General features: G+C 42.2%; 1 protein-coding gene across 1 annotated transcript in view; it reads left to right on the top strand.

The window, feature by feature from the left end:
* Positions 1 to 26,211, top strand: part of DCP1A (decapping mRNA 1A) — a 70,186-nt gene that overhangs the window by 38,189 nt on the left and 5,786 nt on the right. The window contains exons 5-8 of the mRNA XM_018555253.1: positions 4,372 to 4,489; positions 11,097 to 11,207; positions 19,315 to 19,995; positions 24,580 to 24,645. Coding sequence (XP_018410755.1) covers positions 4,372 to 4,489; positions 11,097 to 11,207; positions 19,315 to 19,995; positions 24,580 to 24,645 — 976 coding nt within the window. The remainder of the gene's footprint in view (positions 1 to 4,371; positions 4,490 to 11,096; positions 11,208 to 19,314; positions 19,996 to 24,579; positions 24,646 to 26,211) is intronic.

Consider the following 26,211-nt stretch of genomic DNA (forward strand, 5'->3'; position numbering starts at 1 on the left):
CCCCTTTTTTTATATGTGACTTTTATTTTATTTTACTTTTTTATGTGTTATTTTTATTTATTTTTATTTATATTTATTTTTTTTGCACTTATTGTTATTGCTATCATATAGGGGGATAACAATCCCCCTATATAATAGCAAAGGCACACTGACGGGTCCTCTTTATGGAGACATTAGGGGTCTCTAGGACCGCTAATGTCACCTGTGGACCCCAAAAGAAGCTGATGAAGCAGAGACGCTAATCGCCTATATGTGAAACACCCGGTAACGGGTGTGTGCAATGGTCGGGTCTTTTCTGCCCGTGCGTGCCCGCTAGGGGGCGCGCACGAGCAGAAAAAAATTGCCGTCTGGAGACGGCAACCCGCCAATGCTGCAGTGCCGTCCGTCCTGTCTTATTTAAATGATTACATTTCACGGCATAGTCCAGCTTTTGCAAAAAATAAAAGCACACACATTATTAAAAGAAACAAATGTGCATGTATTTTTGGATTGCAGGTGCAATGATCTGGCCCCTGTGGGCTCTTCTTTCCAGCCCCTGTTTGTACTGAGGTATGAACTTTCAGCTAAGGGATGGAAGGAAGTATGAAAACCTACAAGTGTGATGACATCATTGCACTTGTACTCCATTGAAAACTTTAAAAAAAAAAGTCCTCCTGCCGCAGTGGTAGTCTCTCCATTCACAGATCCTGTCAAAGGATCTGTGAATGAAGGGTGTGGGCCAAGCCCAGCCCAGCAGCTTCATCTTATATCAGGGGCCTATAGGGGGCGGAACCCTGTGATTCCGGTAAGTGGAAGCGGGTGGTTGGGTATGTGACCATGTTTCATATTACACCCTGAATATGGGTGTAACCTGAAATCTGGTCCAAGAAGTAAACGTGGCCTTTAACCCCAGTTCGAATGGTGATCTAGTGATAATACGTTTGGTTAAACACTACATGAGGATTTTTATACGATTTGTAAATCTGGCAACAGAAAGCCTTACGTAGAGAGATTGTTAACGTTGCAGTTGGGTGTTTGTATCCAAATCAACTAAAATCTCATACGACTCAAATATGAAAGCAAAGCAGTTAGATCACCGTGGAGAAAAAAAATGAATGGTTTCTCATTGTCCATATACAATACCTTGACAGATACAGTCATTGTTCTACTGTCTTTTCTATACTAAGTATTTACTATCATATCAATGTTAAGGTGGCTATGAGCTTAGAAGATGGTCAGATGTGCCAACATGAAAAAGGTTTATTGGCACATTTATTACATTTTAGAAAAATCACTGGAAAATTAGCTTGCCGTTTGTGATACGCTGGTTGAAAGTTGAGCTTCACCCTCTTGATCTTATTTGTGTTTTATTTTATCAAATGCATTTATATCGGTCACATTTTGGCACATCTTTGACCATCATAATATCTCTCAATCGGGCTGTAGGTACCCCAATTATTCATGTTGGTTAATAAGTGGAAGGGGGGAAATCACTTGAGAATACCTTAGGCCACTGGCTATCTTTAGGAAAACACAATTCCCATGCTGGTGTTTGGTTGAATAACAGCTGTACCTCTTGACTAGTAATGACTCTGGGCTTGGGGTGAACCCGCGCAAAACTGTGACTACCATCCCCTCCTTTTGGCCCAATCATTTGCTGAAAGGCGTATTTCCCACCCCACATCTATGTCACAAAGGGGAGAGGAATGCCACTGATGCAAATGCCACCACTGATTGGGCCGGAGGGGGTGGCTTGGGCTATCACAGATGAACTGGGTTTGCACCAAGCCCAGGTTCATCTCTTCTCTTGACCATACCTGCAAGCTTTCTGTATTGAGCTATTTTGAGCATGGGGATAAAAAAAGGCCAGTGAGCGTCTTTTGGAAGTGTCTGTGTGTGAATTGTGTTCTGACTCATTGTCGATGGTGCTAGAGGGAGGTGAATGTGTCAGTATGCGTCAGTTTGGGTTTTTTCCTCCAGTTTCCAGAAAGATCTTGTTATATAACTTTTAACGCTACGACTTTTCAAACAAATATGATTCATCCTTTTGCCACATTAACACAAAGCCCGAGTTTCCATTCTAAGAGAAATTTACAGCTTTGGTGGGCAAGTTTGGGACCTGCAGTAATAGTGACTTAAATGACTGACATGTTCGAGAATCGTTTGGATGGAATCCTATGGCGTGGCCTTCAGCGGTACTGTACATGACTTCAGACATGACAGACCAGCTCAGGCTGCCACTGTGAAGATGCAAAGCTTGTTTTGTTGATTAACAGGGTTTTTTTTATTAAAGAGGATTACAGGAGGGAAATGAATTGTCATGGCCACATTGTGGCTTGAAAGGGTTTAGCTGGTGAAGCAGGATATTGGTTGAAGGGTCAGCTGGGGATAGTATTGGGTCAGGTTAGTTATATATAATGAGTTAAAGCTGACCTCCAGGCAAATATAAAATACATAATTTAATGCTGTTATGTTTTTAAAAAATTCTATGTATTTTTAAATACAGGTTGTATAAATGCCTGAATCTCTTTTGGTGGCAGCTTTTTATCCCTTGCACATCAGCACTCAGATGGGGAAGGGGGGGGGAGTAGTAGAAGCAATTCTGTGCTGCATGTACATGTGCTGAGGAACATGCCGACAGGAGTGGGCCAAGTGGATGACTTATCATTGTGTTGCTGCTCCTTCATTGTCTACCGATCTGCAGGTCTGACTCAGTAGGGAATGTGTCGGATCTTTGCAGAAAGACCACGGCTTCCCCACGGAGAGCAAGGCTCTCACTCTGCAGCTGACAGGATTTTCTACTAGGGCTGTGGCTGCTTTGGGACTGTAAGACACTAAACAACTTCTGTTTTTGTTGCACTTGGAGAAGCGGATTTAAACTTAAATTTGAGCGGTAGGTCTTAATAAGTAATGGAATTAATATAGGAGAGTTCATGTATATGTAGTTCAGATATATGACTGGAGTTTAGCTTTGATGATGTCAGCCTATATATACACTGTATTGCCAAAAGTATTGGGATGCCTGCCTTTACATGCACATGAACTTTAATGGCATCCCAGTCTTAGTCCGTAGGGTTCAATATTGAGTTGGCCCACCCTTTGCAGCTATAACAGCTTCATATCTACTGGGAAGGCGTCCACAAGGTTTAGGAGTGTGTCTATGGGAATGTTTGACCATTCTTCCAGAACTGCATTTGTGAGGTCAGGTACTGGTTGGACGAGACGGCCTGGCTCGCAGTCTCTGCTCTAATTCATCCCAAAGGTGTTCTATCAGGTTGAGTTCAGGACTCTGTGCAGGCCAGTCAAGTTCCTCCACCCCAAATTCGCTCATCCATGTCTTTATGGCCCTTGCTTTGTGCACTGGTGCGCAGTCATGTTGGAACAGGAAGGGGCCATCCCCAAACTGTTCCCACAAAGTTGGGAGTGTGAAATTGTCCAAAATGTCTTGGTATGCGGATGCCTTAAGAATTCCCTTCACTGGAACGAAGGGGCCAAGTACAACCACTGAAAAACATCCCCACACCATAATCCCCCCGCCACCAAACTTTACACTTGGCACAATGCAGTCAGGCAAGTACCGTTCTCCTGACAATCGCCAAACCCAGACACGTCCATCGGATTGCCAGACATAGAAGCGAGATTTGTCACTCCAGAGAAAATGTCTCCACTTCTCGAGTCCAGTGGTGGCGAGCTTTACACCACGGCATCCGACACTTTGCATTGCACTTTGTGATGTAAGGCTTGGATGCAGCTGCTTGGCCATGGAAACCCATTCCATGAAGCTCTCTACGGACTGTTGTTGTGCCAATCTGAGGCCCACATGAAGTTTGGAGGTCTGTAGCTATTGACTCTGCAGACAGTTGGCGACTTCTGTGCGCTGCAGCATGTGCTGACCTCTGCTGGCCACACCTGCAGTACAACACCGCAGACTTCTATAGGGCCATCTCACTGGGCCGGATACGGACACGGCCAGCAGAGCGAGACTTTTAGTGGTGGATGTCAACAAACACTGGAGCAGTGGCCCTCGGCTCTCCGCAAGTATAGACCTGTGAAGGGTGAGGGTGGGATCGTTTAAGTTTGGGGTGGGGGGCAAAAAGAATAAGTGCACTTTGTCGAAAAGTGCACTTATTTTTTAGACAAGGGTGCTAATATATGGGTTGCCACCAGAAGGAGACCCTGCGCCACATTGCAGCAATTGTGTTAAGATGTAATAGTCTCTATTTAATTACTTTCAGATAAATTTGACTAAAATAAAATGAGTAATAACTGAAAGTACAGCATTTTTTGTTAATCATTGATGCCTTATTGATACATTTTAAATAAAGAGTGTGTGTATAGCAGGAATTAATTGGCAAAACCATGTCAATTATAATCTGTGCTTTGTATTTCCAGAGTGGTACAGCAGGAGACTGCAAGGGCAACAAATCGAAAAAGTCCAGTTAATGGATGCAGATCCCAGCCCATAGATATCTTGGAGATGCTGAGCAAGGCTAAGAATGAGTACGAAAAGGTGGGTGTGCCTTCTGCTAACCTTTTAATCCTCTTTTGAAATATGCTCAAGTGTATTGGCCAGCGGTTTTATTAATGTACGCATAGGATCCTAGCACAAAATATGGCTCAATACATATTACAATATAATTGCACATTTTCCTTCAGGTTTACCAAAACTATGTAAAATAAAGGCTTTCCTAACTATAAATGCATTTAGATTGTATCCAATCAGACATGCTCCTATATAGTTGAACACGCTTATAACATCTCTTGCAGGCTTTTTGTTGAGCTACTTTTGTCACCAGTCTAAGTCAATTTTGCACGGTTTCTTTGCAAAAACCATTTTAGGAGCAATCGGTCATGCTGTTATTTGGAGGGTTCAATGTGACAATCTTGATGAGGTATATTATGCGGTAGGGAGGAGCTACATACGGTAGCTGTATTTTAGATCGTATTAAAGAACTGGCAGGAGATCCAAGTAAACTACACACACTGTACAAAAATAGAGATTTTCTGAGATGCTCTCTTTTAAAATGTAACTTTATTGTCACTACTTAAAATATAATTAGAATGCATCGTTGAGAGAGTGCATGTCTTTTCCATATTCATATGCATCTTCATCTTGCTTAATGTTACAGTTTAAGCCAAATAATTTTGCCTTTAAGCAGACTTCATGCATGTCCTAAATTCAGCCCTGGGCCTGCTCATACACTTCAATCTACTTGTAATAATTAAACCACAGGCCAGCAATGGGAACTGCTTATTTAGCTGCTGTGTTCCAGATGGATCATAAAATAATCCTGATGAGCCGCCCACGCAAGATTGGCCCCGGTGTCAGCCTGGCATGTCCACAAAGGCACCGAGAGATTTATTAAGGGCCCGATTGACTTCATCTAGACTTGTAAATACAGCTTAATCCTCCAAGTGCTTGCTGAGTGTTGTCTCTATGAGAGCAGGATATGATTTTGAGACCTGGATGAAAGTAGATGAAAGTATGTAGATGCGATAAGTGTCTTACTGCTCCCATCTTAAAGCTGGCTTTTCCATGGCCCTACAACATTTTGCAGCAGTCTCTACCCAATGGCATAGTTGGCAATATTTTAAAGGGCACCTGGCAGATCTTTATCTGGGCCCATGAAGGGTCCTTTCTGGTGTTGGAGATTGTCAACATCCAGTCCTAAGCAGCAGTCTTAAAGCTGGTTAGGTGGGCACTGCCCCCAAACTAACACCTTGCACACTTCTAGGTACTGGCCAGTAGCAAGCTTCACCACTGGATAGGATCTTTAGCTGAGCCAGATCCTTACTGGTATGTCTTTGAAGGTTCTCATTCATCCAGGTCATGGTATATCTGTAAAAAATAAGTCAAGGAAACTTGACTTTGTGTATTTTTCCTTGAAGCCGTTTCACTGGTCATCCAACCAGTTTTCTCAATGCAGAATGACTTGTACAAAAAAATTATCTGGGAATAAATATGGTGAATGTTGCTCCAATTTTCATCTGTTAGTCACAACCTGGTGTTGATTTCATTTGCATAATCGGAGTCTAGGAGGTGTTAGTCTGGGCAGGTTAATAACACATCCTAGGCTCCAATTATGCAAATGCAATCAACACCTGGTTGTGACTAACAGATTATGTGGATTGGAGTTCCCAGATACAAGTCATTCTGAATTGAGAAAGCTGGTTGGATGTCCAGTGAAACGTCTTCAAGGAAAAATACAGCAAATCCAGTTGCCTTGACCTTTCTTCTTTCTTTCTTCTTTCTTCTTTCTTTCTTCTTTCTTCTTCTTCTTTCTTCTTTCTTCTTCTTTCATCTTTCTTCTTCTTCTTTTTTTTTTTTTCTTTTTTTTATATTGTTTTTTTTTTTTTATTTTTTTTTGTTGTTCTTTTTTTTTTTAAGTAACTGTTTGTTCTCAGAACTGGAATTTTGGGCAACAAAGACAAGTGAAAATTAAGTTGTGTGCACATATGTCCCTGACCTCTAGCCTGTCCTTGAAACTTACTTGTGGCACTTTAACAGTTGATTCTATCACTGTGTGCAGTGAACGCCACTCAAAATGGAAAGTGATAACTCACCAGTTCCTATGACTCCAGTTGTGTAACAGGTGTGTTTGTTGGAAGAAAGTCTCCAATAACGTGGTGATCTGGTCAGACTTCTCTTCGTTCTTTCCTCCATGAACCCCAAAACCACCTAAGGGTTAACATTAAAATACTCCCTATAAAGCCCTAACCTAAAACCCCATTAACCCTGACTCTAACCCAACATTGATTTAACCCCTAAAAGTGCACTGTCGCCTAATCAGGCACAGGAACTGTTGGCTCTGAAAAGCTAATACTATTGTTCTAAGAGGTCTCAAAGTGCAGAAGTCTTGGTTGGTACCAAAATTCAGTGATTAGAGCCTCTTAAGTTGCCCCAAAAATATTGGCAGCTGTGCCTGCAGTTAGGGGGTAAATGTCATTTTCAAGGGGGGTGGGGGGGTGCATTTTAAAGTGGCTTTAAAAGAAAATTGTGACCAGGAATGACCATGTTCTGAAACAGGCAAATAATTCATGATCTTGGACTACCAGAGAATAGTGGTTGTTGTAAATCCTTAGCGGCTGCAGGGGATGTTTTATTTTTAAGCAGACAGGCCCTGTTTAATAGGCTTTCAGTAAGTTAAGGGGTTCAGCAAGTCACAGCCATTGTACCACGCTACTAAGAAGGAAACAGAACTTTGAATGAGCAAATGTAGCTAGCGCAATATACATATATGATTACAAACTAAGTCTAGAAATAATGTGGTTAGTTACATTAGGAGGGCTGCTTTCCTCTTTAAGCTCGTAGAGTCTTATTAGTATTATTTAGGGTGACGGTTGTGCATTTTCTGTAAGTGAACAACTTTTGAAAAGAGAATGGAATCCCAATGTAATCGTCCCAGAGCAAAATTAAAATGCGGACCTAAAGGGCTTGAATTTGCTGCTTTATATTCTCACAGAAGGCTTGTTTTCTTTTTGCTGTACATTTCAGTGAGCATCAAAGTTACATTTAACTAAATGTAACATATACATTGCTCTGTATTATTAGCATATGCAATGTTTACGGTCTAAAATCCCAACTGCAAACATGCGGTTTAGCACATTCACCAGCTTTCTGCGACCTACAGCACATACTAAATTCATTTTTTTTGATTGCTGATCATCAGAATTAATTAGGTTGGGGAAATGGATTTTGTTAGTCACACAGAATAATTTCTGTTGCAGAACCAAACAGCCTTGTGATCAGTTTCTGATGGCCAATCGCTGACTCACACAATCTTTTTATTTTATGTTTGGGTAGTCACGCTAAGGCCTCATTCACATGGATAGTATTATTATTATTATTATTATACAGGATTTATATAGTGCCAACAGTTTGCGTTGCGCTTTACAATATAAGGAAGACATTACAATAACAATACAATTCAAGAATTTTTTTTTTTTTTTTTTTTTTTACAGATCGTTACTGGTATGTAATTTTTTTAAGGTGGGAGTTATAGTAACTGTTTGTTCTCAGAACTGGAATTTTGGGCAACAAAGACAAGTGAAAATTAAGTTGTGTGCACATATGTCCCTGACCTCTAGCCTGTCCTTGAAACTTACTTGTGGCACTTTAACAGTTGATTCTATCACTGTGTGCAGTGAACGCCACTCAAAATGGAAAGTGATAACTCACCAGTTCCTATGACTCCAGTTGTGTAACAGGTGTGTTTGTTGGAAGAAAGTCTCCAATAACGTGGTGATCTGGTCAGACTTCTCTTCGTTCTTTCCTCCATGAACCCCAAAACCACCTAAGGGTTAACATTAAAATACTCCCTATAAAGCCCTAACCTAAAACCCCATTAACCCTGACTCTAACCCAACATTGATTTAACCCCTAAAAGTGCACTGTCGCCTAATCAGGCACAGGAACTGTTGGCTCTGAAAAGCTAATACTATTGTTCTAAGAGGTCTCAAAGTGCAGAAGTCTTGGTTGGTACCAAAATTCAGTGATTAGAGCCTCTTAAGTTGCCCCAAAAATATTGGCAGCTGTGCCTGCAGTTAGGGGGTAAATGTCATTTTCAAGGGGGGTGGGGGGGTGCATTTTAAAGTGGCTTTAAAAGAAAATTGTGACCAGGAATGACCATGTTCTGAAACAGGCAAATAATTCATGATCTTGGACTACCAGAGAATAGTGGTTGTTGTAAATCCTTAGCGGCTGCAGGGGATGTTTTATTTTTAAGCAGACAGGCCCTGTTTAATAGGCTTTCAGTAAGTTAAGGGGTTCAGCAAGTCACAGCCATTGTACCACGCTACTAAGAAGGAAACAGAACTTTGAATGAGCAAATGTAGCTAGCGCAATATACATATATGATTACAAACTAAGTCTAGAAATAATGTGGTTAGTTACATTAGGAGGGCTGCTTTCCTCTTTAAGCTCGTAGAGTCTTATTAGTATTATTTAGGGTGACGGTTGTGCATTTTCTGTAAGTGAACAACTTTTGAAAAGAGAATGGAATCCCAATGTAATCGTCCCAGAGCAAAATTAAAATGCGGACCTAAAGGGCTTGAATTTGCTGCTTTATATTCTCACAGAAGGCTTGTTTTCTTTTTGCTGTACATTTCAGTGAGCATCAAAGTTACATTTAACTAAATGTAACATATACATTGCTCTGTATTATTAGCATATGCAATGTTTACGGTCTAAAATCCCAACTGCAAACATGCGGTTTAGCACATTCACCAGCTTTCTGCGACCTACAGCACATACTAAATTCATTTTTTTTGATTGCTGATCATCAGAATTAATTAGGTTGGGGAAATGGATTTTGTTAGTCACACAGAATAATTTCTGTTGCAGAACCAAACAGCCTTGTGATCAGTTTCTGATGGCCAATCGCTGACTCACACAATCTTTTTATTTTATGTTTGGGTAGTCACGCTAAGGCCTCATTCACATGGATAGTATTATTATTATTATTATTATACAGGATTTATATAGTGCCAACAGTTTGCGTTGCGCTTTACAATATAAGGAAGACATTACAATAACAATACAATTCAAGACAGTGGCGTAGTGGTTGGTCCTTCTGCCTTGCAGCACTGGGGGTCCCTAGTTTGAATCCCGGCCAGGTCACTATCTGCAAGGAGTTTGCATGTTCTCCCTGTGCTTGCGTGGGTTTCCTCCGGGTACTCCGGTTTCCTCCCACACTCCAAAGACATGCTGGAAGGTCAATTGGCTCCTGTCTAAATTGGCCCTCTATGTTTGCATGTTTTGCTTAGATTGTAAGCTCCTTCAGGTCAGTGACTGATGTGAATGTACGATATGTAAAGTGCGTAAATTGTCGGCACTATATAAATACCTGTAATAATAATAATAAGACAAGATGGTAAGGAAGAGCTGAATGTAAAAGCTGTAGGTACCAATAAGTAGTGGCTGTCTGAACACAGAGTACAGCTGTGCAGTAGTGTCATACCTCCTGCAGTAAAGAGTGAACTACCTACCGGTAGTAGTGGTTACTCATATTCAACTGGACATGTTCTGGGATGTTGAAGATGTCCCTCTGCTTATCCAGGCAGCTTTCATTTTAATGAGTCTAGGAACATATCGCAGCTTTTATAGCCTGACGGGTTACTCAATCACCGTAATTCAGTCACCATGGATTGTGTCAAGGCAGATGTTGGTTGTTGAAGAACATAATGGTATGTGGGAATGTTTGTTTGTAAAACCAACCTTGTTCTAATTACATAATCCAATACCATGGCGCCATGAAGTTGGGGACAGGTAGATGTTACTTATTCAACTTCTATTTCTAAAGGGTAATTTGTCAGATTGGCAGGGTAGAAGTGTGAAGACTGAAAATGTGAAAGATGTTGTCGAATGCCCCTACCTCTGCTTAGGGATGGCTGTTCCAGTTTGATGTAGATGGCATCTTATAAAGCAGTTGTCCTCTTTGTTCAAAATGTGTAACCTCACTGTCCTAGAAACAAATTCTGCTCAAGTTTTAGGGTGTTGTTGTGTCTTGTGTATCTTGTGTTTTTAAACCCCAGCAATACAGTGAGACAAAAACCTGTACTGCCAAAAGACCCAGCACCCACATACTAGGGAAGCATATTGGTATAAGGTCCAGTGTAGTGAGGAATGCCACGACCTTTTAATAAATAGCCCAAAACAAGAAGGCGAACTCTGCAGGGTGTCCCCAACAGTCCAGCTAAGGAAAGAGGCTGAATGAATGAGGCTGGCCATCATCGAGACTGCAAGGGCAGCTCTAGGTATAGTATTTAGCAGAGCATGGGGCACAGAAAAGGATGGGACCAGAGAAACTGAAGAGAAGCAGATTTAAGAATGAAGTTCCTGACTCCCGGGTAACACTGTCTGAGGGCTCTGGATGTATTGGCAGCAGAAAGAGTGGGTAAGAGAAAATCATTGCAGCTTGTATCCTGCTGCCGTTTTCACTTGTACCTTGGCCTGGTCCTTCCTATTTGCCTAAGTTTATTTGCCAGTTAGGTTACCTACTGCTACCCTTTATACATCTACTGACTGGTTGTACAGAAGCCACTAGCATTCTTTGTGCCATTAGAAAATGCAGCCTTGTAGCTGCAGTTGATGATATATATGTTCTTGCTTTCTTTAGGGTCAAGGGAATGATCAAAGTTCTGACTTCAGCGCAGTGAAGAACTCTCCTCTAGTGAAGGCAGACAGTTTGGAAATAACAGAACATGGATCCTCTGGTCCTCAGGAGAAAGTATGTGCTTGTCTGGTGTTCTTTCCTTATTGTGTTATGTCATATTGATTATCTATGTCAGCTGCTCACATTTCCAATGAAGAATTGCAATTATGTGACCAGAGCTGATACCACACATCTGTCTTTAAAGTATTATTAAGGTCTGGGCGTTTTTTACCTTAATGCATTTTCTGCATTAGGGTAAAAACAGCCCAGTACCTTTTTTTTACCCCAGTCTCCCCCACACTTACCTCTCAGCTGCCCTCTTCCCCGCCGCTGGTCCCGAATAGATCCTCCGTACCCCGAACTTCTGGGTTACAGGGAGGATACCGATGGCATAGGCTCCTTCTGCCAGCAATCAAAGAAGGAAGGGGCGTGGCCTTCCACAAGGCTGTGTGTGTTTATGGACGCACACAGCCGCTTCGGGGACAAGTGCGCACGGGTGCCTCCATTAGAGCGAAGGTGGCACCCGTGCAAGGGGCGGGGGGAAGAGCATGGCGGGGACCCACTAGAAAACGAGGAATGAAGAACTTTTTTTTTTGTTAAACAGCCTCCAGCAAAGGAGGGTCTCCTTAAAGGAGAACTATGAGGTGAGTGCTTTTCACTCACCTCATAGTTCTAGCCGACCTGTGACAATGAGACTGTCACAGGTCGGCTCAGTAGATCGGGAGGTGAGCGAACACATACCGGCGTTCGCTCACCTCTCGATCATGTCACAGCTCTCTGCCGTGACAGGGGAGGGGCTGGATTCCCCCCTCCCCGCTCCGATCCGCCAGCGCTGACTGGCGGAACGGACGGGGGAGGGGGCGGGTACAGCTGGCTCTGCCTCTAGATAGGCAGAGCCAGCTATCAGTCACGCAGCTGGGCGGATCCCGACATAATTGTCGGGATCCGCTTCAGCTGCGGCGTCTCAGTATACTGAGCCTAGGGTGACAGGAGGACGCTAGTTTGTGTCCTCCCGTTACCCTAAGGAGAACTATGGGGAAAAGCCCTAACCCCATAGTTCTCCTTTAAAGGGGAAATTAAAAAACAAATGGCTTTAATATCACTTTAGGTATCATTTGAGATGCATTCGACACGCACAAAACTTTTTGCTGAGCAGCCTGTCACTTTTTCTGTTACTACTGTGTAAGCTGCCATTGGGTGCAAATTAATGGCAAGCAGGAAGGTCACCCATGGTTTGCAGAATATCACTCCTCCCACACCTTGATTTTTTTTAAATAGTTTTTAATAATGTAATGAAATATTTACATATTTTATCTATAAATGATAGTACAGCTTTATTTACAAACTCCAGTAAAAATCTAAGGCATTCACTTTTTTTAATCTGTCGCAATTCTTACTGGACTTCAGCTAGCATTCTGAGCCTCTCCAAAAGTCTCTGCCCTTAAAATAGGATGCCGTACAGCAGGGTCATGTGGCCTGATATAACAAGTCCGTTTTATCCGAAAAAACCTCCTAGAGGGAATAAAACAAATTAACTATATATCTCTCTTCTATGTGATGAAACTGGATCTCTTAGGCAAAACCTCAGAGTATTTTTAATACTCTGATACTGCTTCCAGTTTAGATATGATCTCAAAGCCCCATAGTGGTTAATTAGCACTACTGATCACTGCCCCAGATGTTTACATTTGATGGTCATAGGTTGATGGACACAAGCCTTCTTAAAACTCAACAGAAGCCACAGTTCCCGTACACTGCCCAAAACAGCTTTATGCAGTTTGAAATAAATGGCCCTATAATATTAGGCTATATTTGCGCAATGCACCAACGGTTCTGGATGTGTATTTCGCTGTTTGGGGCGTAAAAGATTAATTTTCATGGTTCACCCAGTGTCCCCAATCGGGGAATAAATCCTCCTATTTTTGGAATATGTAAGGGAATGAGACATGTGAATACCTTCGGTTTTAAGGAGGCTTTACTGTGCTACTCAACCTAAGCCTATAACTAATACTGCTTGAGTCAAAGGAAGAGGTTTAACTGTGTGATCAATCTATTTGAAAGCACTGAGGGCCGCATGAGAACCCCCCCTACCTCTGTCACGTGAAGACCTTTACAAGCCGTTTCATCTCCAAATGCTGTAGCTTCTGCATACAGATTAAAGCATGCTCTGCTATTCCGTTCACCTTTAACAGAAGATGAACTACTCTGATAGGTCAAAGCAAAACTTCAATCGACATATACACGTGGATAGGAAGAGAGAACTCTAGAAAAGGTAAAGTGCTAGAAATGTCTTCTCCTTCAGTGACTTAAGCTTTTCTTTATACAGGCAGGTCTTTTATTTAACCAAGTATCTGAAATCAGTTTGAGTTGCCACAAAGCAGCTGAGGGCTTGTTCACACCACTTCCAGTGTGTTCCAGCACGATTAGCTGCTGGAACACACTGGTTGGCATTCTAGCCAGCTCCCTGTGTTCTGGAGCAGGAGGGGGTGTGGCGGTGCATTCAAGTCAATGGCACCACAGCCATGCCCCCTCCCCCCGCTCGCAGCAAAACACTTGGCACATCAATGCCTGCGTTTCGGTCCAGTGTGATCGCAAAAAATAATGCATGCAGCTTATTTTATCGCATTTGACCGGTACGCAGGCATTGATGTGCCACGCATTCTGGTGTGCTGAAAAGCACTGGAAGTGGTGTGAACAAGCCCTGAAAGTTTAAAGAAACCTTGAGGCCTATTCTGTGTATTTTCTATTATTTAGGTATGTTATTTACCTAGAAAAGTTTACTTTATGTAGACATTCAAAAGCATCAAGACTGCTGATGGGCAATGACTTGCTGCCCGGCTTCCTGATAATGAAAGCTCCGATATCGGGCTAGGCATCAGAGCGTTTGGGCGAGTACAAGTACTCGCCCAAATACTCAGCACCGGTACGGATCCTACTATCTATATCGGTGCATCCCTAAAAACTCCAATTAATAATTTTTTCAATTAAACATACCTGAGTAAATTGACGATTTTGTATCTGTCTGGCATTCAGCTTTAAACACTTGAAGACCGGGGTAAAAAATGTCCAGGCCATTTTTCAGTATTAATCGCTGAGGTATTTGACTGACATTTATTCAGTCATGCAGTGCCGTACCAAAATAAATTTTATATTTTTTGGAACAGATGTAGCTTTCTTTTGGTGCTATTTAATCACCTCTGGGTTTTTGTATTTTGTATTAATGAAAGAAAGAAGTACCAACAATTTTGAAAGAAAAAAAATGTTGCAAATAATCTTTCTTCATACATTTAGGCCAAAATGTATTCTGCGACATTTCTTTGGTCACATCGGTTAACTAGGTACCAAACATGTCAAGCTTTAAAATTGCATCTACCTGCAAGATTGAACAAAATTACCATACCCAAAATTTCCCTTCGGTGACACTTTAAAAGCGTTTACTACTCATCAATTTAGTGTTCATTTAGTGTTTCCATAACCCAGGTTAGGGAATGTGACCATGTTGCATGTTACCCCCTAAAAATAGGGGTAATATGAAAAATAGCCAGAAAGAGAGAGTTCCATTTGAACCAGTTGACATCCGCGGTGTTAAACCCCTTTCCCATCCAGGCCATTTTTCAGTATTCAGCGCTGCGGTACTTTGACATTTATTCCGTCATGCAGCGCTGTACTGAAATGAATTGTATACCCTTTTTCAGGGACAGATAGAGCTTTCTTTTGGTGGTATTTATTCACCACTGGGGTTTTTATTTTTTTACTAATATTAAGGAAAAATTACCGAAATTAAAAAAAAAACAGTGTCCCCTATATTAAATGATAAAACATTTATTATTACCCAATTTTTTGGTAAAATCAAGTGGTTAAGGCTGTATTTTTAAAAAAAAGTACAGTTGAAGACGTGAATAATAACTCAATGTGTTTTCTCGCATAACAATCTAATTTGCCTTTGTTTTATTGTGTTCTATGATGAGCTGCAGCTTCTACAGTATTCAGCATGATTTATGTAGTCCACGGTGACAACTTAATAGAGCAGCATGATAAAAAAAAGAGCAGGCCCCTGTCACATGCTGGAGCCAGAGGGGACTCATCTGACATAGAACATCACATATGTGACAAACCTGAATCTGGCCATTGAATGCATGCGTGTTTTTTCTTGTGCCTGCTATTTTTGCTTTAGAGGAACAGATTTGCTTAATTGGACAGCTGCAAATATAGCAGTCAGTGGTCAGCACTTCATGTCGTGTAGCTGTACTTGTTATCTAATTGTGTGTGGTCTTACCATATGCCCGCCACAGTTTGATTACTGTGCTTTTGTACAGATCATTGAGAATCGGAGCAGGGGCCATCTGTATGGAGAAGCCTAAAGAATGTGCTTGTTTTTTCCCTTTGCTTCTCTCATTTTGAAAACAATAACAGGTTTATCAAGATCAACAATTAATATTTAATGGGATATGATTCTCATCCATCACAGAATTTGCAGGCAGTGGGGCATTTTGGAAAAATACACCATTGCGCAGTTCTAAATTCCTTGTGTGATAGTGCCATCTACTGGATGAGAAGAGTGTGACATAAAAACAGAAGTGCGTAATTGTCGCTGTCAGTGACAGAATTTATTAATATGTTTATGCTGGTAGAGGTGACATCAATGCTTGCTGCTATGACTGCCAGATCCTAGTGTCTCGTGAAATGCAATTAGGAACTAGGCAGTATGTGTATATAAAATTTAACGCATCCGCAATGTCATTTTAATAAAACAGCACCTTCTGTGAAGAGAACTGCTTTGTAGGTTCCTATGGTGATGTACAAGCAAAACCTATATAAAGTTTTGTATGCAGTCTTGTGAAAAAGAAAGTACACCCTCATTGAATTCTATTGTTTCCAGTATCAGGACATACAAATGATCTGGTCCTTAGCAGGCCTTAACAATTGGTAAATACAACCTCAGATGAACAACAACACATAACATATTATACCGTGACATTATTTATTTAGATTTAGAAATTATTATTAGAAAGCCAAAATGGAGACGTTATGTGTGAAAAACTAAGTACACCCATACTGTTTCCATAGGAAATGAGGCTAAAGGTGGCCATACACTCTACAACCATCGCAAGACCTTAGTCTTGCGATGGTTGTACAGGGATTAAAAAAACGTACGATCTTCCCATCTTGGACAGGCAGATCGCACTCTCGATCATCGCAAGCCCGCCCCCCTGAGGGGCGGGCTTCCGATGACCGCAATGCTGAACGGGCGTGCGCACACCGGCCCGTTCGGCATTTGTCTTCCGAGCACCGTTCTAACCAGCCGAGAATCGTACGATTCCCGGCTGGTTTTCGAACATGCTGGTTCGACGGAAGACGTGCGACCGTACAGTAGAAACGGTCACACGTCTCCGTTCACACTGCTCGATTCTCGTACGATCGCGGGATTTCCCGCGATTTTCGTACGAGAATCGAGCAGTGTATGCGCACCTTAAGTAGCAGTCGGTTGCTGCTAATCAAATGTTCTTATTGATCATCAGCAGGTGTGGTGGTCTGGAGCATTCAGGTTTGTGTTAACACAATGCCAAGCCAAGGAGGCAAGACATCAGCAAAGTTCTTAGACCCAGTTCATACCACAAAGTGTGTGTTCCAGAGCGTTCGGCCTCTGGAATGCAACTTGGTTGGGTCCAGTGCACTATTATTGCAGCTCACACCGGACTAATGTGCCACGCCAGTGGCGTAACAATCACCATAGCGACCCAGGCGGCCGCTAGGGGGCACAGTGGGGCCTGGCTAGATGCTGTGCGGTCTGCCTGGGTCGCTATGGGATCCCCTGCTGGTGGCTTTCACTGGCGGCTGAAGACAAACACGCCACTGTTGAGATCCCTGACAGTAATCTGTGCAGCAGCGCGTTCCTCTCCACAGAGTCAATGAGAGCCAGCGGCAGTGGAGCAGGCTGGACCCGGCAGTGGAGGAGGAGGCGGGGCCCGTGGTCGGCAGTAGGGGAGGAGGTGGGCCCGGCGACGGAGGAGGAGGTGGAGCCCATCAGCGACCGTGGACGAAGAGGAGGCAGACAGGTAAGGAGCTTGACCAGCCAACCGGAGGGTGACCCTGCAGAGCCCACCATACAAAATTTTGCTATGGGGCCCTGTGATTTCTAGTTACGCCCCTGTGCCACGCGTTGGGAGGTGGGGGGGGTGTGTGTTGAGCATGCTCTGGAACGCACTCTGCGGTGTGAACCGGCCCTAAGAAGCAGTTGTTGCTGCCCATCAATCTAAGAAGGGTTATAAAGCTATTTCTAAACAATTTAAAGTCCATCATTCTACAGTGAGGAAGATTATTCACAAGTCTTCCAAGGAGTGGACGTCTCAAATTTATTTAAGGTCAGACCGTCTAATGCTCAGAGAAATTGCAAAAAACCCCAACAGTTACATCTCAGATTCGACGGACCTCAGCATGTTAAATGTTAACATTCATGAGAGTACTTCTAGAAAAAGACTGAACAAGTATACTTTGTTCTGAAGGGTTGCCATGAGAAAGCTGCTTCTCTCTAAAAAGAACATGGCAGCACAATTTAGGTTTGGCAAGTTGTAACTGAACAAACCACAAGACTTCTGGAGCAATGTCCTTTTGGACAGTCAAGACCAAAGTGGAGATGTTTGGTCATAATACAGATCCCCACGTTTGGCAAAAACAGCATATCGGCACAAACACCTCATACCAGCAATCAAGCACAATGGTGGTGGGGGATGATGATTTGGTCTGGTTTTGACAGCCACAGGACCTGGGCACTTTGCAGTCATTGGGTGGATCATGAACTCCTCTGTATACCAAAGTATTGTAGAGTCAAATGTGAGGTCATCTGTCTGACATCTAAAGTTTGGCCGAAATTGGGTCATGCATCAGGACAATGATCCCAAGCACACCAGCAAATCTACAACAGATTGTCTGAAAAAAGAAAAGAATCAAGGTGTTGCAATGGCCCAGTCAAAGTCCAGACCTCAACTTGTTTAACCTTAAGAGAGCTGTGCCTAAACAAATGCCCACAAACATTAATGAACTGAAGCAGGTTTTAAAGAAGGGTGGGCCAAAATTCTTTCACTATGATGTGAAAGACTGATGAAGTCATACAGAAAATGATTATCAAGTTATTGCTGCTAAAGGTAGTGCTACAAGCTTTTGAATCATGAGATGCACTTAGTTTTTCACACATAACTTCTCTATTATGGCTTTGTAAAGTAAATAATGACACAGTGTAATATGTCGCAGGTTGTATTTACCTAATTGTATGGCCTGGTAAGGACCGAGAGAGAGAGAAAGAGGGTGATTTACTGTGTACGTTTATTACTGATTATCCCATCACTATTAAACAATTTGTACAATAATATCATGTCCCCTCTGTCTCCTTTTTTCGAGAGTGAACTTGTTTAATGCATGCAGTCTTTCCTCGTACAGTAGTTCTGGTCCTCTAATGATATCATGCCCTTATGCAAATTCTTGCATTTGGTCAAATATCATACCCTCAAATAACTTGCATACTCGAGCCTAGTATGCAAGTTATTTGAGGGTATGATAATCTCTCACAGATTGAATTGGGCGGGAAAAATGTTGCGTTTATTATAATGGGGGAAGTCCCCTATTATAATAACGTAACCTTTTCCCCGGCCAATTCATTCTGTGAGAGGAGCTGAGTCCCTTTATCCTCTTATGTTCCGAGGTCTTATAGCATACCCCCACAATGAGATTACAATTTTCCTGTCTTTTTTATTTCTAGCCACAAGGGCTCAGCACAGTCACCATTTCCATCGATGTCTTCATGCATGTGATCTTGCAGATTGCGCTTCACATGCAATTTGTAAATTGGCAACCATTCTAGAAACTGGAATTCAAATAATAGGCAGTAGGTTGTAAGTACAGATCTAAAAACAACTCCACTCCTACAACAGCTACTTCCAGTGTGGTACCACCGCCAGGGTGTTCTGGCCTTTATCAGACTCAGTCCTTTTGGAAGAGCATACAGTAAAACCCTTCTTTTGTCTGGTTCATACTTTGTGTTTAGAGGAGCATCACCAGCCTCCCCTTTTTAACAGGCTATCGACAGAGCCGCTGTAAAACATTGAGGTCAATTTTAATATAATTTAAGAGAAAATATGCTGTAGAAGGCCGTATAACATACAGGATTTCCTTTTATTTTCTTTTTCAGGCCTTCCAAACTGTGCAAAAACACTTGACAGTTGAAGAACTGTTTGGAACTTCATTGACAAAAGATCCACCAGTGATTGCCTACACTAACTTTGAAGTTTGTGATCCCTTCCTACCAGACTTAGGTGAGCACAACACTATCCTGCAGCCAAAGACCATCCAGCCGGTGGTAGTGAAAGCAGAGTCGAGAAGTTTTAATTGTAGTGCCAGCGATTTTAGTCACCCAAATTGCCTTCCTCCATCATTAATTTCTCAAGGTCCAGTGGACTCTCAGAACGTTGGTACATTTCCTGCAAGTATTAGTCCCAGTCTTGGATCATCATCTGAAGTTCTAGGCACGTCCGTTTCACATGGACCCAGTATTGCACACCTTAGCCGAATGTCCCCTCTTATGAGCCAATCGGTATCGGATGTTGTCAGCGCTCCCCATGGTCAGCCGCTCATTCCGCCTTTAGTCCCGATCCGCAGTAGCAGCTTTTCCAGTTCAACTCATCCAAGCATGGATCTTCTACAAAAGTTAAAACTAACTCCTCAGACTGACTCATTGCAGTCTCAGCCCATCAGCAAGGCCACCATAGCTCCCAAGTTCTCCAGTACTGGCAGTCAGCTGGCAACACCTGAGAGTTTCAAAGAAAGCTCCCTGAAATCAGTGTCATCTGGACCTCTATTAACATCTCTTCAGGTACTTTTTTATTATTTTTTTCCATAGCTAATGAAAATGATACAAATGGTATGTATAGAAAATGTAACTCATAGCAGTCATCTAGATTACAATAATGATATTGTCTGCACATAAGTTGAGGCCGCTAACATCGGGTTGCCGTGGTGCTGCCTATGGCATTCTTGTAGGATTTTTGCCAAACATTTTGAAGAACTGGACCATCAAGATGGTTCTTAAGCAGGTGCATTTGTGAGGGCCAAGAAGGGATCCCAGCAATGGTAAACCTTTTGTTCAGGATGGAAGTTACTGAGGGCACCAACATGTAAAAATTCCTGCTGGAGGGAATGAGCACTTAAATGTAACCATTGCTATCCCCATAGTAGCAATGGTTACATACACTATATTGTCAAAAGTATTGAGACCCCTGCCTTTACATGCACAAGAATTGTAATGGCATCCCAGTCTTAGTCCGTAGGGTTCAATATTGAATTGGCCCACCCTTTGCCGCTAAGAGCTTCAACTCTTCTGCGAAGGCTGTGCACAAGGTTTAGGAGTGTGTTTATGGGAATGTTTGACATTCTTCCAGAAGCGCATTTGTGAGGTCAGGTACTGATGTTGGACGTGAAGGCCTGGCTCGGCAGTCTCCACTATAATTCATCCCAAAGGTGTTGTATTGGGTTGTGGTCAGGACTCTCTAGTTCCTCCACCCCAAACTCGCTCATCCATGTCTTTATGGAGCTTGCTTTGTGCATTGGTGCGCAGTCATGTTGGAACAGGATGGCCATCCCCAAACTGTTCCCACAAAGTTGTGAGCTTGAAATTGTCCAAAATGTCTTGGTATGCTGATGCCTTAAGATTTCCCTTCACTGGAACAAAGGGGCCAAACCCAACCCCTGAAAAACAACCCCACACCATAATCCCCCCGCCACCAAACTTTACACTTGGCACAATGCTTTCAGGCAAGTACTGTTCTCCTGGCAACCGCCAAACCCAGACTCGTCCCATCGGATTGCCAGACAGAGAAGCGTGATTCGTCACTCCAGAGAACACGTCTCCACTTCTCTAGAGTCCAGTGGCTGCGTGCTTTACACCACTGCATCCGACGCTTTGCATTGCACTTGGTGATGTAAGGCTTGGATGCAGCTGCTCGGCCATGGTGTGAATGGGGCCTAAATCCCATTCCCATTCTAATTCCATGAAGCTCTCTGTGCACTGTTGTTGTGCCAATCTGAAGGTCACATGAAGTTTGGAGGTCTGTGGCTATTGACTCTGCAGACAGTTGGCGACTTCTGTGCGCTTCAGCATACGCTGACCCCGCTCTGTCATTTTAAGTGGCCTACCACTTTGTGGCGGAGTTGCTGTTGTTCCCAGTTGCTTCCACTTTGTTATAATGCCACTAACAGTTGACCGTGGAATATTTAGTAGCAAGGAAATTTCACGAAACACCTGAATCCAATGGTTTGGAGGGGTGTCCCAAGACTTTTGGCAATATGGTGTATATTGTAATGTGTATTGAGCCGTATTTGGTGCTAGGATCCCATGCGTACATTTAAATATTAAAAGCTCTGGCCAATACACTTGAGCATGTTTGCAAAGAGGATTAAAAGGTTAGCGGAAGGCACACCCACCTTTTCGTACTCATTCTTAGCCTTGCTCAGCATCTCCTGAATCCAATGATTTGGAGGGGTGTCCCAATACTTTTGGTAATATAGTGTATATTTGCTCATTCCCTTCAGCTTTCTCTTAAATTATAATATTGTAGCTCCTTACCTATATTTATTTCCTCTGATCCTGAGCACCATCTGTGCAGTATTTTCCCCATTAACTCTATTGTTTATGAATATACCGATGAAGAACTTTTGAACTATGAAGAAGAGAAATGACACCAAGAACATCTGTTTTTGGCCCATTGTCACAATAGATGGTTTACTCACACAGAATAAACGTACAGGCAGTTTCGCTGACCTATGAAAGTCTTTTTTATAAATGGACCACTGACTGTAAAATAGTGCTTGTTGCATGCCCGTGTTTTCTTTAAAAATTTTCTATATGAAAGCGTCTAAATTGAATTTAGCTAGACCTGTTTGTTTCACTAAACCCTAAGAAGAGAAAAATGATTACCGGTAGGTGTTTGGATTCTGCCCACAGGCAGAAAACACATGTCCACTATTTGGCATTCAACTCAAACTCTAAGGCTGCGTTCACACCTGAACGTTTTGTAGGGCGTTCTACGCTCGACGAACGCTCTACAAAACGGTCAAAAATATAAATTGCATTGTAGTCAATGCCCTCGTTCCCACCTCGCCGTATTTCCGCCCGTCCCTAACGCCCTACAAAACGGCCCACGCCTGAAAAGGTCCCGGGACTACTTTGGGCCGTTTTGTAGGGCGTTTTCCATTTGGATACTGCCAAGTAGCCTTTGGAATCGCGCGACGGTCGCGCGACTTTTTTACCGCGAATCGCGGTAAAAAAAACGTGTGACGGTCGCGCGACAGACGCGCATATTACAATACGCCTAGGTGTGAATGGGGCCTAAATCCCATATACAAAGACTTATTTTTTGTTAGTGATCAATAAATCCTACAAGGATTGATCTGTTTTGTTGACCCCTTAAAAAAACAAAACAAGATTATGGCACGTGAAAATTGTTTGTGTAAATATGTATTTAAAGAATAATTGCAGATTTTGTTCTAAACTTTAACCTTGAAGTCCTAAAATATTGATAGCATTTTATTAATTCATTAGAACCAGCAATGGCCAGATAATGTACATTTAAACAGAACTCCTGAGAGCAAATGGAAGAGAGACAGGGGAAGTCAAGGAGCGCATCCATGGCATCAATTCTGAATGTGATTGATCTTTGCTAATCCATGCAGGAGATTGATGATATGTGATGAATATTTAGATGGATAGCGGGATTTTAACTGGAAGTAAATAAAATGCTCCATTTCAGGTGTCTGCGGATAGTTTTATCAGGCTAAGGAATATTTCCTGTGGCGCACCTAAGCAAAAAGAAAGTAGAGAGGAGAGGCAATGACTGCAAACTTGCTTGATTTGGTGTAATATATGAAAGTTTTTAAGGTTTATTGTTTACTGGTCCCCTGTTCTCTGCCAATGCCAGAACCATTTTTTTTCCCCCACAAGAACATGATTATTTTCTCCCCTAAAGTAGATGTAACCCTAATCAGTAAAATCTCATATAATCTTTAAAGTGTATTTCCACTTTTGAAGCCAAATTGGGATGCGTTTTATGCGCATACGTCAAAAAGTGTGTTTTTGTGGGCAGAATGTAGCTCATTAATGTTAGTGATCAAACGCTTAAGCGCTTCTTATTGAGTCAATGGGGCCAAAACAAGCGGTAATATGCAAAAAAAAAAAAAAGCCCCTGTACTTTTTCCAAGGACAGGCGTTTTGGCTTATTGCCACAAAACACTCAGATGTGAACAGGGCCATAGAAATGAATGTGATTTTTTGGGGGGGCATGTTTTATGAGCGTTTTATTAGGGCTAAAATACACTACAAAACGCTCAGTGCGAACCAGGACTTGTAGGGGAGGCTGGGGAGTTCTCTGTCCTGCGGTGGCAAATCTAATTATCTGTTGTAAACTAGATTTCAACACTGTCTCTCCTAAAAAAGGGTTAAAGAGCTCAAAAATTGTTCAGAATAGCTTTTGGTCCTATGTATAAACATGATTTTAAGAAACAACTATAAAGGCGAAATATTGGGTGTCTAAACAGACCCCTGATATTTCCCTTTTAAAATAGAAAAAGAGATTGAGGACCCAGAGTCCTCAATCTCTTTTTCTGTATCCCCTGTTATAAATGAACAGGAATCCTCTATACTGAGTGTTCCTGTTCATTCATAACCTGAGAACATTGTATGTTTACTATAACTACAACTATGAATGAGCAGGAGGTGATGAACACTCCCATTCATTCATAATTGAGGATATAATAACCATACTATGTCTTCAATTATTTACAAACACTCAGTGATCACTGAGTATTTGTACCGCTCTCCTCTTTGACACGCTGTCACAGGAGGCTGGGCGGTGCAGGGAGGAGCTCAGCCTCCTGTGACAGCGCAGGCTGTCTCCACCCACACACCGCTCTGCCGGACTGTGATAGGAGGCTGAGCGGTGTGGGAGGAGAGACGCCAGCCGCTCACAGCACTCGGCCGACTGTCACAGTTTCTCTCCTCTTTGCTGGGACACAGAGCAGCGCCCAGCGGGAGGAGAGAAAGCACCGATGTATCGGCACAAAAATGGCATTTTCGGCATTTAGCCAGAAGTGCCATTTTCGGCCAATATGTTTCGATGGCCGATATATCGGTGCATCCCTACTTTAAATGTCAGGGAGGAAAACTATAGAGGACTGTAAGTATCACTCTGTGTTCAATTATCCCCTTTAAAAACCAGCATTATATTCGTCATCTGCTAAGAGTGGCATATTTGATTTCTTGGCCAGCCTGAAGTTCTGCTTCAAGAAGGCGTATCATTTAAACATGTTCATAAACCTGAAGTTACTGCTTAGCATGCATGATTCAGGTCTACAGTATTATCGTTTATAATCTCTCGGCACACTTTATCTCTTTGTCTTTCTGTAGAATGCTCATGAAAAGAGGGAACCTGAATCGTTTGCCCAGCCTTTGGGTGTATCTAAGGTGGTAGCTGTAAGTAAAGTCTTCAAACTGATAACAAAACTTGAGCATTGGCAGCGATGCCAACTGTTCTGAATGCTGCTGGCAGGCGCTACACATTGGCTTTGTAATGAAACGGAGATAACACTGAGCCTACTGGGAATAATCGGCTCTATAAATGCATAACCACAGTCCTGGAATAGAGGAACGGCTCTTACAGATATAGACAATGATCTGTATTGCTGATATTTCAGTGTGAAGTTCTCACTTCTACAAAATATCCTCTTTATTCTGTACTTGAATGATGGTGGTTAATCTCAGATGATGTCAAATTGCTTTTACTTCCTTCTAGTCAAGCATCAGTTGAGTGTCTAAATTTATACAGAAGTAGTTATTTCAAATGGATAAAAATCATGATTTGCGCGCAGCTTCTTCATGGTGATTAACCCTTTCTGGTTTCCGAGGTTTGCTATACACCTATTATAGTAGCTCAATTTACTGGGGAAGGGGGTTGTAATGAGGAGCCAAACACAATTCAAGTAACACTAAACTCAGGAGTTAAATCTTAAAAATGTATTCAAGTACCTTAACTATTAACAAAAATGTATCTTATGTGTGTATCACTCGGCTTTAGATACTTAAATCATCTCTGAATTGGTGCCGACACTGTCCTTCCTTCTGCAGGGGGGCTACTTTTGTTCTCCATGGTCCCTGTGTGTGTTATAAAGTAGCCACTGCTCCAAGCTCACTCCTGTGATGAACTACAATCTCATTTTTATTTTACTAATTTGTATTGAGATTGTATCCATCACAGGAGTGAGCTTGGAGCGGTGGCTACTTAATAACACACACAGGGACCATGGGGAACAAAAGTAGCCACCCTCCAGAAGGAAGGACTGTGTCGGCATGAATTCAGGTATAATATGATGATCTACAGCTAGATTTTTGTAAATCATTGGGGGTACTTGAATTTTGTTCTAAGATTTAACTCTCGAGTTTGGTGTTGCTTTCAAGATATTCAGGTAGATTAAATAAAAATTAGAAATTAAATTTAACATGGAGTACAGTCATTCTGCACAAGATGCATGTGCTGCATTTTATTTGCATCTGGCTTTTACAAATGCGCAGGAGGTGCATGTTGATGGATGTGTCTATCAGATATACACACCGGCACATTGCCACTGGCACATTTCTAATGTTTAGCTCAATATAGGTTCAATTGGTAAAAACATACTTGCTTCCCCATTTCATATTCAGATTTGAAGATACTACTCCTGGTAGCTTTCTGTATGTATTACAACTTCAGTCATCTTAAGCCAGTGCTCTTAGATTAAGTGTACTGCCAAACTTCCTCTAAATTATATGACTCATTACACACATGAGTGGTATGTTACAGTGGGCTGATGGCTCTGTGCAACATTTTGGCTGCCTGTCGATTTTATATTCTGCAATAGAGTAGATCAACCAGTAAACAGGACACAGTCCCAACAGCAAAAGTGTATGAAGCTTTTCTGCACCCTGCTTACCCATGAACCTGGCTCACAGCTGCTGAGAAACCATGATAAGCCACTGGGAAAGATTTTGTGTTTTTTAATTTTT

This window comes from Nanorana parkeri, unplaced genomic scaffold (genome assembly GCF_000935625.1).
Source record: "Nanorana parkeri isolate BGI_ZX_2015 unplaced genomic scaffold, ASM93562v1 scaffold189, whole genome shotgun sequence".
Classification (NCBI taxonomy): Eukaryota; Metazoa; Chordata; class Amphibia; order Anura; family Dicroglossidae; genus Nanorana; species Nanorana parkeri.